This window comes from Poecilia mexicana, unplaced genomic scaffold (genome assembly GCF_051168715.1).
Source record: "Poecilia mexicana isolate PSO_F unplaced genomic scaffold, ASM5116871v1 scaffold_5, whole genome shotgun sequence".
Classification (NCBI taxonomy): domain Eukaryota; kingdom Metazoa; phylum Chordata; class Actinopteri; order Cyprinodontiformes; family Poeciliidae; genus Poecilia; species Poecilia mexicana.
This window is the reverse complement of record NW_028263374.1, coordinates 6,600,803-6,614,695: the sequence shown is the minus strand read 5'-3', so window position 1 is coordinate 6,614,695 and position 13,893 is coordinate 6,600,803. Positions and strand designations below refer to the sequence as shown.

The 13,893-nt window shown below is 39.1% G+C and overlaps 1 protein-coding gene across 2 annotated transcripts in view; it reads left to right on the top strand.

Annotated features, from left to right (window-relative positions):
• The window catches only part of fgd5a (FYVE, RhoGEF and PH domain containing 5a), a 40,168-nt gene that overhangs the window by 7,153 nt on the left and 19,122 nt on the right, over positions 1–13,893 (top strand). For both annotated transcript variants that reach the window (XM_088005418.1, XM_088005417.1), the window contains exons 3-5: positions 8,134–8,251; positions 11,714–11,772; positions 12,149–12,179. In XM_088005418.1, the coding sequence (XP_087861544.1) occupies positions 8,134–8,251; positions 11,714–11,772; positions 12,149–12,179 (208 nt within the window). The remainder of the gene's footprint in view (positions 1–8,133; positions 8,252–11,713; positions 11,773–12,148; positions 12,180–13,893) is intronic.

The window sequence follows — 13,893 nt, the reverse complement described above, 5'->3', positions numbered from 1 at the left end:
TGTTCTATAGCGCTCTATAGAATGTGCATGATAATTCAGAATAATTTTGGCCCCGACTCGTGGGAACATAAACCATTTTTCTATTTGTGGAGAAAACAGAAAAAAATGCCCTAAATGGCTCTCTCTAAGTCTTAGGAGATTAAAAGTGGGATTGCAACTCTTTCCAGATAGATACTGGAGATTTGTGTTTATCTCATTTGTTCGTTCACTTTTTTTTACACTGGGAAATGACGTATTGCTCTTTCGGCCTACTCTATGTTATCTGACATAGAGTAGATAACAGCTATTTAGGTGATTTCTTGATTATACAGTTTTGGCAGTAAAGAGTCTAGTGTATTATAGTTGAGGCTGTGTTTAATCGTAGTTAATTCATGGTTTACCCACCCTAATGATTACTTTTCACCTAAGCCCATTTTGATAGCATATTTTCCCCTTTTCAAATGAATTTGAAATATAAAGATAACTTTATATTATGTAAAGTTATCTTTACATAATATAAAGTTTTGTCTGATGATCTAAAACATTAAATGTGGCCAAAAAAATCCAGATACAATCCTATTTCAATGCACATTATACAGTCAAAATCCTTGAACAGCTAACATCCTCACACTTTATGTTAGGATACTTTCCAGTAAGAGGGATCCCACTGTACTCAACCAGGTGATATTTGTTAACGTATCTGAGAAACAAGCAGCCTGCCCGGTCAGGCATCACTGGCTTCAAAAAGACCAACAGCTCTTCTGAGAAAACGTATCCCTGTTTTTATTATTATTATTATTATTATTATTATTATTTGATTTTGAGGTCACATCTGGTGGTGCTTTTTCCATGCAAGACTGATGTAGTAGAACAGGTACTGGCAATGAGGTAGCTCAGCGAGTGCAGCTTCTGCACATTAGGGAAAGTCATTATGGATGCAATTAAAAGTGACAAAATGGGCGAAGGGGGTTCTTTCACACGTCGAAGTGGTGGAGGATAAGCGAAAACGTGAGAGCACCAAAGGAGGGAAAAGTGTTAATAGAAAAAGGCAGATCAATATGAAAACAAGGTTTGTAAATGATAAAGTGGAATAGTGGATTGTCTTGCGTGAACAAAGGAAAGACAAAAGAAGCAGTTCAGGTGTAATTCCTCTACTATGTCAGCCACTTGTGTTTAAGAGGGTTTTTTTTTTTTATTAAAATGGCTTTCTCCTTGTTGTTTCTCTGTCACTGTCTTCTTGTGGGTCTGCAGGGTTTACTGCAGTGTGTGATGAAGTGGGGAATCACCATATTGAGACGGTACAAAAACATCCCGACTGCACTACAGTCACTCCAGAATGCAGCCTGAGTTTGACCAATGCAGTTTTTGCATTTGTAGTCATGTCACAGATTATATCCATTAGATTTAGGCTTGAACTTTGAATGGGACATTTTAACAATATGATGAATATGAACAAGTTTGCACATGAGCCAGAAAGTTTGATTTTAGTTTCAACTGACCAGAGCACCTTCTTCCAAAAAAACAAAACAAAAAACAAAAAAAAAGCCCTCTCCCCTGCATGGCTTTTGGGAAATCTGGAAAATCTTTGAATTGGTATATTTATGGTTTTATTTCAATAGGAACTTTATTCTTAGCCTGTTCCATGATATGAAGTGCATGGCTAATATTTGACGTGCCACCAGATTCCTCTACCTGAGCTGTGGATCTCTGCAGCTCCTCCAGAGTTACTATGAGTCTCTTTAATTCTGTTTTAAACCTCTTCACAACTTTATTCCAAACCCATCTGCTGTGTCTCTTATTTCTTTAAGGTGTTGTTTGTGCACTGATGTTCTCGAAAAAATCTAATTTCACTTAGAGACATCATAAAAGGGTGCTAAACACTTTTTATCTTCAGTTTGCCATCCATCAATAAAATATCCTCAGTCATCCATACATTTAAGTCTTCCACCTATACATTAGACCTCCACCAACAAAGCTTGTTAAACTTTCTCTCCCATCACTCCTACCTCATTACTGACTGATCATCCATTCTTCCCTCACCTTCCTGAACTATTTAAAACATCAGTAATTACACAAACGGTTATGAAACCTGGCTAGGAACCCACTGATCTTAATGATTTCAGAGCAATTTACGATCTCCCATTTCTGTCCAAAGCTTTAGAAAAACTTGTAGCTCACCAAATGTATAATTAGCTCTGTGACAACAACTTGTTTGAACAATTTCAGTCTGGTTTTCAGCCCTGTCACAGCACAGAGACCACACTGGTCAAAATCACCAAAGATCTCTTGGCGGCATTGGACTTCTGCTTAGCTGTTCAGCTTCTCTTGGAATAAACAGCACAGCTTTATCCTGGTTCCCATCATCATATATCTCTGATGGCTCTCACCTTGTTCAGCTAAAGCCTTTCCAATCCCAAGTATCCGCAGTCAGTGAGTGGCATGCCCCAGGGCTGTGTCCTGGTGCCACTCTTCTTCAATATTTACCTTCTCACTCTTGGCAGTAAATTCAGAAAATGTATCAATTTCTATTGCTATGAAGATTACATCCAGTGCTACCACATATTTATCCCTCCTCATGCCTCTCATAATCTTCTTAAACTTAATCCATATAAAACTGAAATACTTCTTATTGGCACAAAGTCCACAATCTGCAAATCCAGCAAATTTTCTTTATCCACTGTCCTCCTCTCACCACAGGTCAAGAGTCTTTGTGTCATCCAGCATCCTCCCTTTCACAGCTCATACTGACATCACAAACTCTGCTTTCTTCCACCTTCGTAATGTTAACCGTCTCCGTTCCTAACTTACCTAACCACTGTCATTTTAGACAATGGCGGTACCCACTGTTTTTTCACTAATGTATATGCGCTTTTGCAAAAAGGGTCAAAAACATTGGGCTTAAGTGACTGCTAACTTTCTTACTTTTATGATAACCGTGAAATCCTGAGACTGATTAATGTGAACAAGTGTTCAATATTTCAAATGTTCGGGTTCAGAGGCAGTTATGTACTAATATTTGGTTTCATATACTTTCTTGAACAAATGGCTCTAGAGAACATTCATGATCTTGATGTAACCCAAAATGAGTTTGGCGCCTCTGCCCCACAGGGTGTTAATATGTTTTAGAGGCACTCTTATAGCATTTCTAAAGAGCTCTATACCTGACCACTGCAGATGCTTTGTGTCCTAGTGATGGTATCAGTGCGCTTCGCTTTGTGCTTCAGATCCCACATCAGCCACAAAGATGCCAAAAACATATCAGTCTTCCTGCTTTTTCTTTAGCCGCATTCCCACCACTGAGGTTCCGGTTACCAGGGTCACTCTGAGTTCCCTCAGGGCGGATTTTTTATTTAGGTCGATAGAATATGTATTTGTGCGAGAGTTTACTCACAGAGAGGCATTTCTCTCCCTTTGTGAGCACATATCGCGTGAAAGCCTTCGAAATCCTGACACTGCCGCAGTCCCAGAACACGGAGATGACGATGACAGTGATTTATTAAGAACACATTCAACACAGCACGGTCAAAGCTCCTTGGAGAAACAAGTTGATTTTTGTGAGGGAAAACGAGCGGATAGCCTCGGGGAGTTTCTCAACAAACGCCTGCAGCCACAGACGTGCAAGCAGGCGAGCTTACAAAGCTGCTCTCCACCATGGCTGCTCTGTTTCTTGTGGTGTGATTAATGCACGCCAGCATTAAGACACCACATTAGCACACACATTCAAACTAAGCAAAGAAACATGTTCATTAGCGGCGCACTGCAGTGTAGGATGAATGCAAAACAGACGCTGCGATTTAACCCAATCCCAATCAAGGTGTGTTGTTTTTTTTTGTAGGTGTGTGGGTTGCTTATTATATGTGCATACGTGCGAGCGGCTGGAGTTACATCTCTGTGCTGTTTTATCAACCAGATGATGGTCCAGCTGAGGATGCTGTCTCAGCAAACCAGTCCCATTGAAAAAGCCAAACGGCTACAAATGGGCGCAGGAAACCAGCCAATTTTAGCAAAGAAAGTTCAGGATTTTGTGCAGCTGAGACACTGTTTTATTTTAGCACATATAATGGGGTCTTGCTAATGTGTAGCAGAGTTGTACATCACTCTTCCAGTTCAGCAAAAAACCTCTTCAGAATGATGACAAAGCCCTGGCATGGCCTTTAAAACGGCACCTCCACCCACTGTTTTTTTTGCATTAGTAGTGATGAGGGAGCCATCTTAAGTACATTGTTGTTCTGGGTGGTGCGCGGTGCAGCGAGGCAGTGGGCAAGGCGTGTCCCTGGTTCGCCAGGACCGGTGCCAGTTGCTCTGAGGTCGTTAACAGGTCATCCCAAGGGAGGAAGTATCCAGCCCAGGAGTTTCCCACCAGCCTGTTTACAGGAAATGCGGGATAAGGGTGAGGTGCTGGTGGGAGGTAGAGAGGCGCAGAAACGGCATGACAGGTAGGATGAAACGGGAGGAATGGGCTTACCTCTGTTGCGGGGTGAGGGCTTTGCTTTCCCTTGGAACAACAGAATGAGGTGTGGTCCAGTCAGGAATGTCAAGTCTGCTGTCGCTGTTACTTGAGATTACCAATAACTGTTGCAGTCTCTCTTCAGGAACAATCTAACAGATTTATGGGTGCTAGATGTATTGTTGCTAAAGAGTGAGTTCATGTCTGCTATGATTTGCCAAACCACACAGTGCAGGACTGAAGCTACAGCAAACAATCCTCTGGTCTGGATATGCCAGACGAGTATCTGACCCTACGAACTAGTTTACATGTACCCTCAGGTTCGTCAGAATGTAATATAGCAATGCAACTATTTGCATCCTTTTAGCCTTGCTATTAATTGTCTGTAACAACGGATGGCTCAAACGTGGCTTGTGACCGTTTAGATTAAGCTTTATCTCACAAACAATCTTTTTAAGGTATACTTCTGCTTGAAAACACGTACGGTTAGCTTTTTAAAATTGCTTAAAAAGCTAACCTATATTCTTTAAAAAGACACTTAAACATAAAGAACCCTAGAGACCATTACTGCGTTCTGTAATGTCCCTCCTGAAATTGAAATTCCAAGAGGGGAAGCTGGATTTTTGTTTTTTTCCAATCCCCAAAGATGCCATCCGTTATGTTGTATCATGTTTAAACTGCATCAGAGACTCAATAAAAAGTGTTTAAGTGCACCTCTGACAGCTTTGATGTCATTATATCAATCACGCTGATTGTACTGTACAGCCTCCGTCAGTGAAAGCAGTTTTGCAGTAGCTGAATATTTAAAGAGCACTTTGGTTCTCTCTGCTTTGGTAATCACAACTTGGAAATGACATTACACCCAATTTCACCGCGTTCCAGCTGCAAGCTGATTTTATTCAAAACTTTAATCAAAACTCTCTGCCTTGAAATTTCTGAGTTTGTGATGGGATTCGATTCAAGTACCTAATGGTGTCACGATCAAGCCAGTTTTAAAATAATCAGTATTGGGAGTTGCTGACAAAATTCCATTCCTGTGATTAGACTTTTAATTATAGTACTGTCAGGTGTTACTGTAAGCCTGCTGTGCACCATCGAGCTGTGCAGCAGCAATTTCTCTAGCCAGTTTCTTTAAATTATTGGCTGTTCTTTTTTTCTTTGTTTCTTCTTTCAGTGGTTGAAATTGTGAGGAGGTCAGTATACCATTAATTTGCTATATTTTCTTTTTATATATGTATAAATATATAATTCATGGATAACCCAGGTAGGTGTAATTTCTGTTCTGGTTCTGGCCAGCATTGCTACTCTAATGCACCAGCACTCCATGCAGTGCTTGTTTAAAATGTTGTGGCAGTGAATGGAAGCAGTGCTTTTCTGCTCATAATCAGTCCAGGTATAGCTGCACCACAGCAATGACTTTAAGGACACCATCTATCACATCACATCACTTAAACTCCATAAGACTCTCTACTGTTAGGTTTTATCACTATATGCCATTTAGTTTAATAAAAAAGTGACTTAGAACTAATGGTGAAAGGAAAAGTAAGCAAAATATTGTTATTCAACCTATCACTCATTTTGCTCAGATACCGAGAAAAAGCAAGTAAATGTTGCAGCTAATTACCATGAGTGAGGCATGCAGGAGCAATGTTTGGAAAGAACAGTTGATTAATTTGATAGTGCAATTTGCTAACATTAACAGACTTGAAGATATATGAAAATAAAAACACAAGGCATGAACTACCTTGTGTTATGTTGTCTTGGGTTGATACTTTCATTGGGGCTGAAATTAAGTTTACTTTCTTAATGGTCACTCTGTTTTCACTCAAGTTTTAGCTATATGCTCAGTCATCATATGTCTTTTTATGTCAAGAACAGTTTTCTGTTTGATTTGATCAATTTATGTTTAGTCCTGTGACAATTTATTTGATTTTCTAGCTCTGAAATATGACAAGATCTGACATTTAAAAATACTCAAGTCACTTGCAGCACACAAAAGTTGGAATTTGGATCCGTGACCCCAAATCCCAACTCATCATGCAGTTGAAAAATTATCCTTCATCTATCCCAAACAGACCACATGTATCACTGCAGCAATCATAAAGAAAATGTATTATTATTTTGTACAGACGCCACCTCCACATCAGTAAACAAATAACCTTCCTCACTAAAGACAGCGAACACTCGAGCACATGTTCCAAATCCCCCATTAGTATCCCATTCTTCTATGGTTAGCAATCTAATGAACCAGCACCTTTAGTCTTTTTTTCTCGTAATGGTGCCATTAAAAGTGGAAAAAGACTTCTTCTAATATATATTTTGATACGGAGTGTTTACTTTATTGAATCTTGTATTACAAGCGCCATCAAATTTACCGGAGGCTGGTGAGTGTGTCTCTCTTTTTCCACCGTTATTGTGCCCGCCTTTAAATTTGACACACTAGATTTAACTTTGTCGTGTTTCCAACACAGCCAGCTGGGATAATAACTTTGCTTTAATAGTCTTATTCTCTGAGCTCATATCTAATGTTTCTCATAGTTGTCCAAGTTTTCGGTTTAATTTGTTTGGTCTAATTTGCTAAGCTTAACATATATTGCAAACCCAATCATTTCTTTCCTTTTATCTGATTACAATTTTTCTTTTGTGTGAAACGTTCCTCTGAATAATTGAAGACTGAGTGCTATTGTAGGTTGAAGACGAAAAGGTGAAGGTGAAAGTCCTCGGTGGAGTTGCTCTCGGTCGTTTTATAGATAGCGCAATAAATCAGAGCGGCAGAACGACTTTAAAAAAGAGCAATTCCCCGCAGTTCTTTTTTTTCCTTCTGAGCCAAACCCGGGAGCCCCGGCTACGCCGACCCGACCACTCTGAGGTCAACCGTGAGTAATGGGCTGTAGGTGCTTCCACCGGCCCGCCCAATAAGGCTGTTATAGGTGGTGGCTTGGATGTGTGAGAGAGAGAAAGAGAGAACTTGAACTACAGAGAGATCCTCGTGAAGTATGGGTATGTCTGAAAGGAAACTGAGTCTAAAAGATAACTCCTATAACCTTTAGTCTCCTGGAGGTATAGCCTATTCCTCACTAGTCAATAACAAATTATGTTTTCAGTGAGGCACTGCATTGGACTTCTCCTCATTTTGCAGCAGCTCTGTATCGACATTAGAGCCATCGACCTACGCCTGTCGTATTTACAGTTTTGTGATGACGTGAACCTGTCAGACATACTTAAAGGGTCATAATGGGCCAGAGGGCATCGCTAATTAGTGCAGGTTGCATTTAGAAGGGATTACACAAGAAATCGTCTGCAGCATATCCCCTCGGCTCCTGCAGCGCACAAAAGGATTTCTAGCAACTTCGCCATCTCCTCAGGACCTAATCAGGAAAGGGATTATTACACTCTTAAGCACCCAGGGACTCTTTATGAAAACTGAAATGCTTAGGGACACTCAAAGGAAGCAGAAAAACATACATTTATAAGGGACTGGGAATTGAGCACTGCGTCTGAATGTGCCCTTTGGGAATGCAGTGAGTGGCCTTTCATTGTAAATCTGAGTCTGAGATTGAGTGTGCTTTATGCTACTTTGCATTCCCGACAGAAAAAACCCCAAAAAGCATCGTGCCGTATTGCTAATACAGTGATCCTGTTCTATAGAAGCTGTTATAATGATAATAGGTTTTGCTATTAAATGTGTCTTTTTATGTCCTGTGCAGTGCCTACACGGAACCTTTTCCCATGAACCCGGTCTCTGCCGGGCTGTCAGCTGATGAAGACCACGGTCGTACCTCAGAGGAGGAAGACGGAGCCTTGGAGCAAAGTTATGACCGACAGGTGAGTGGTAAGATCCAGAAAAAAAGAAGAAAAAAAGGTGTATAATAGACATGGGGTCAGTTACAATTTATTTTACTTTAACTACGGAACGCACAATTTTTATATATGTTGGAAAAATATGTATTTCTCATTTGTATTCTAGGAGGAAGGACTGAACTGATACAAATGTTCACAACCAAACATAAAATAAAACTTTCAATTTATTATCTTTAATCAACTTTATTTACTAAAAGGTAAATAAAGCTGATGTTCCCAGCTCAGATACAGGCAGTGTTTTAATTAGTGTGTGTGCAACTAATTCCTTAACTAAATAAAACATTTCTTGAGATGCCCTGATTGATTTTGGCTCCCTATGTGTAAAAAGAATTCACACCACATGATTTGTCACTATGTCTTAAATAGCGTCTCCTCTTAAACCGGAGCAGCCGGTTTAAGCCGGTGTTCTGTCAGATCAGCATACGTTGTCAGATAGTCATACGCTTAGCTCAGACATGTATATGCTGTCATTACCATATGATTTTATTAAATCATCAACATAGAATCATGACGTAGATCATCATACACTTTGTTATTAACAGCTGTATGGCATCCTGACTTAGCGGTTAAGTAGGTTAATGAGTTTTACACGGGCGTGTGTTGTAGTTGACTGCAGCGGCAGCCAGACCTGCTTTAAATACACTTTGAAACCACGACAACGCATGTATATTTATCTAGTTATCATATTATGTGATATTATAGACAATTTAATGACTTATTTTCGTCATAACTTGTTGCGTATGCTGAACTGACGACTGTGCTGACGGTCTGACTTCTTAATCCGCATGCGCGGGCATGCGTACTGACTGCATGTATGATATTCTGACAGCGTATGGCTATCTGATAGAACACCGCCGCATCTCTCCTCATCAAAAGTTTTACAATAAAATGACAAGTTTGTTTTTCACCCTTATCTATTTGTGCAGTCGACCGTGCAGCACCCATTGACCATTTTTACTGCGAAATCAACAAAAAAAAAAGCCATTTTAGGCCATCAGATGTGTGTTTTATGACAGGCGTTTGTGAGCGCATAGGTTGTTTTGAGTTGCGAAGACAGTGACGTCACTTGCAGAGGGTCATATCCATAGACATAAGGATAGACGCCTCATGGACCGCTCTCGCCTATTGTCGCTGACGAGATTTAGGGCGGCCATCTTGGAGCGGTACACCACTCCAATCTGCTTATGTGTTTAGCAGGCACAATGACGTATCAGCGCATTTAATCGATCATATAATATCATATAATATTATCATAATATTCTGATATTGATGTATGATGAGCATATTACAAAGCACACAGCCGTTCATAATTTATTTAATAAATTATTTAGTAATATCAATATATAGTTATATAACTATACAAACACTAATAAATAAAGATTAATAATGGCACAAATAAATAATGATTAATAGTGAATAATATATATATATATATATATATATATATATATATATATATATATATATATATATATATATATATATGTGTGTGTGTGTGTTTATGTTTATGTTTTTCAGCCGACGAGTCTAAAATCCGATGTGAGATTCATCCGTGCTGCAGTGAATCCATCTCTCTTTATAGATATCTCTCTCTTCTTCTTCACATCATGTCTTTAGGAAACTTTCAAAACAAAAACTGAAAAATTAGGATGTATCTTACTTTTGACAGAGTGAAAGAATATAAATAATAGTCTTTACCACCTGTGTAAACTTTGCTGGTGAATGTTGTAACACATAATATAAGTTTTATAATATGTGCTATATTGTTTCATTTCTAATATGGCCCTTGTGTCAGATAATCTAAGTCAATGTTAGAGAATAATTAATTTTTTTAGATTTACGGAAGCTCAGTTAGCCTTCATAGCGGGGCTGAACCCGTATTACACCAAGCACTGTAGCTAATATTAGCTGGTATCTCGCCGGTGGACATAAATACAGTAAAGTAATATTCTAATCACAATATATACACAATAATATGTCCATCTTACTTGTGAAATGTTGTCTGTGGAGCCCTCATATCAATAATCCATAGATCCGAACAACAATATCCCTCAGTGCTGAGGCATCTTCTGCTGTTTTGATTGAGCAAAGTAGGAGGGTATACCGCTCCAAGATGGCCGCCGTATTTCCTGCGCCGGAGCGGCCAATGCGGGGTCTACTCTTATGTCTACGGTCATATCCACCATAAAATGTTTTTAATTGTACAACAGATATTACATGACGCTCACCTTCTCAGAAAGTTTCACTGTCGTCTCCTGGGTCCACAGAATATTTTCCCAACCCCACCACCTTTGCAACGTTTTCCAGATTGACTCGTGCCAATTTCATGTTCACTTGTAAACTACTCCTAAATTTAGCTGCTAATCTATGTTGTTGCCCAAGTAGCAGAAGTAGACGCTCTCACTGTAATACTTTTGCAGTATTAGTTTTAAATTAAGTCATTTCAGTACGTTCAAACTCCACACGTTTTTGTTTTAAAAGCTTTGTTTCGATACTGCGAAACCGTGGTGATTTTCATCCAAGGTCATCACTCTTTGAGAATCTCATAGCAGCCCCTGCAGAGTGGGTAATGGAACCCTGTACGTTCACTGCAGGCCCGGTGAAGCCACCTGACTCATTACAGCCTGCATTCATAATCGTGTTTAATAGACCCATAGATGGGATTTTCATTTTGACACCATTAGATGAGCACCTTGTGGCTGAACCCTTCATTCCTCTTCAGCCTCGTGTCAGAGCTTATTCTCCAACCTGTAATGCTTTAACAGATTTGATGGTCCTTGAAATCCCCCCCATCTGTGTTTGTACAACGAAGAGCAGACCTTTTACAGTAGCTCAAAGACGGACTCTCCCATCCTGTTGCTGTCACAACAATAACAACCCCCGGGTCTGATCATGTGACGCGCATTTCCTTGTTTTCTTACTCTTCAAAGCAAAGTTACAATAAATCGAACAAAAAAAGAAAATGTTCAGAAGGAAGGGCGCCCTTGATTTTACTATAAAAAGATCAGTGTCCCTTTAAACGAGCAAATTTGACTCTGAACACACACACACACACACACACACACATTGGTCACCTTGGTAAAACCCATAAAAGCTTCAATGTTTTGCTTTTGCTCTCATGTTCTGAGACGCAGCAATTAGCCTCTAAATCAATGGGGCAGTTTTTCATACAGCCTCTCATAAATAATGCATCTGAATTTAAACATGTTCAATTTGAGAAGGCTTTCGAGTCGGTGCTGCAGAGTAATGAAATAATCAGTCTTATGTTGACAGCATGAATCTTAAAAAAAGTCAATTCGGTGTTTCGTCAGCCTGCTTAGCAGCGCTGTAGCAGGCGCTATTAATGTTCGAGAGGGCCCCACAAAAAGCCTTTAAATATGAACTGTTTTCATTAATCTCCCACCATTTTCCCTTCCTGTCCCGCAGATTGATGGGCGTTCAAGAGCGTTCTACGTTGCCAAAGAGCTTGTTGACTCAGAGAGAATGTAAGTGGCTAGTTTTTGTGTGTAAGCCCAATAAAATCAGTTCGTCTTGGTTGTTTTTCTTGTTTGTTTGACGCTTCGGTGTTAATTCATCATAATTTCTGGAGTAACTTTCCAAAATCATACTACCTGTTTTGTTTTTTTACATCACAGCCTACAAATGTCATTATTCCTTACTGATGCAATTAAGTCAAAAACTGTAAAGAGATTAATTTAGTATGAACACTTCTGCGAGGTTTTGTATTTTTCTTTTCTCTTTAAGAGCCTTAATTTAGCAAATAATTTGGCTAAATTTGTAGTAAAAATTAAAGTATCAAATTTTTTTAAGGGTTTCTTTTTACAGTTTTTACATAATCTTGTTATGTTCTTGTTTTTGCAGACATGTTAGCTCCCTCAAGCACATTCAGGAGGTAAGGAAATCTTCTCTGCCTGTGGGTCAAATGGACCTCAAATCTGTCCTGCTTAAAGATTTCTTAAAGATCTGCTCATTGGATCTTATCCTGTGTGTGTGCGTGTGTGTGCGTCTGTGTGTGCGTGTGTGTGCGTCTGTCTGTGTGTGTGCGTGTGTGTGTGTGTGTGTGTGTCACATCCAGTCTCTGTCTCCTCCTCATCCCACCTCCCTTTGGTAATGTTCGGTTTTGAGTTTATCAGTGTTGTTGCAGCCAGGTTTACTTCCTGGTCTTGACAAAGTTGTCATGTTGTGGTCAGTTGTAGGATGACGCAACACCCCCATACCACAAATCTGTTTTGTGTGTTTCTTTTGTGAATAAGGTAAAAATCCCTCCAAGTAAAAATGTCACTAAAAGAAAGTTGATCTTTCTCGTCATTATGCGGCCAGTTGAATAGAGAACTTTGGGATTTTTTTGTTATTGTTTTTGAGACTGGAGGGGGATTTTAGTACGTAGACCACACACACATACACGCCATATTTCTTTTTTTCCATCCTCTCATTCACTTCCTGTCAAAACAACATCAAATAACTGCATATTTACAAGAAAACAGTGACATTTGTGTTTCATGACACTTCCTGTGACTTCACTGCAGCGATTTATTAAATTTAATACCTTTAAACATGACGTAATATAAATATTTACAACAACAACAACAACAGGCCCATCTGATGGCCAGAAACCTGTAGCTTCAACCTAATAGCCAAACTTACAAATTAGCTGCTGCCTGCTGCTGAAGCACAGACAGAACCAGAAGCTACATCTTCATGTGAATATTGATGGACAAAGTTTACATTTGAGCTTTATTTATATGAATTACAATAATATTGTTCAAAAGTCTGGAGCCAAGGTTGATTTTTTTGTGTTGCCTGGGAAACAAGCAACAGGTACAGATAATTTTAAAGTGGTTTACAAAGATACTCATACCTGTTGGACCTGTTCACATTTAAAACAGGAGTCTGTTAATCATAACTTTTCAGTGAAAGCACGTTTTTTTATTTTTGCTAATTAGTTTCTGAAAAGTGTGGCTTGCCTTTGTTTTCAGTCCCCCTGTACTTTGGGTTTTTCAGATAACATTTTTTTTCACTCTTCTCTTTTCTAAACAGGTCAGGCTTTGTGAACAGCAATTCTAAATTCAGATTTCCAGCTGGGTTTGGGTCTGGACTTTGACTAGACCATTCTAATACTGAAATATGCTCTGATCTAGATCTTTTAATTTGTAGTTATGGCTATATTCTCACCAGTTTCCCTGATGCCACCACTTTCATTGTTGTTCATCATAAATTAACTGATTTCCCCACCTGAGTTATTGATATCTGCAGCTCCTCCACAATACACAAGTGTTTTTAGTTTTACTATTATTATTCATCTTGCTCAGTCTTTAGTTCAGATGGTCGGCCATGACTTGGTATGTTTGTATTTGCTGCAGCTGTTGCCCTTTCCAATTTTAGATGATGGATTAAAGCGATTTAATGGGGGTTCAAAAGTTTGGGATACTGTTTATTTTTATGACCTATCTATCAGATATATAAATATACTTTTTAATGTGAAACAAACAGCCAGTATTCAATAAAAACTCCCAGAAATCTTGAAGAACCATGAATCAAAAACCCTTAAAACATATATATATAGAAAAAAAGACAGGAATAAAGAGGTAAGGGTGTCTCCAGATATG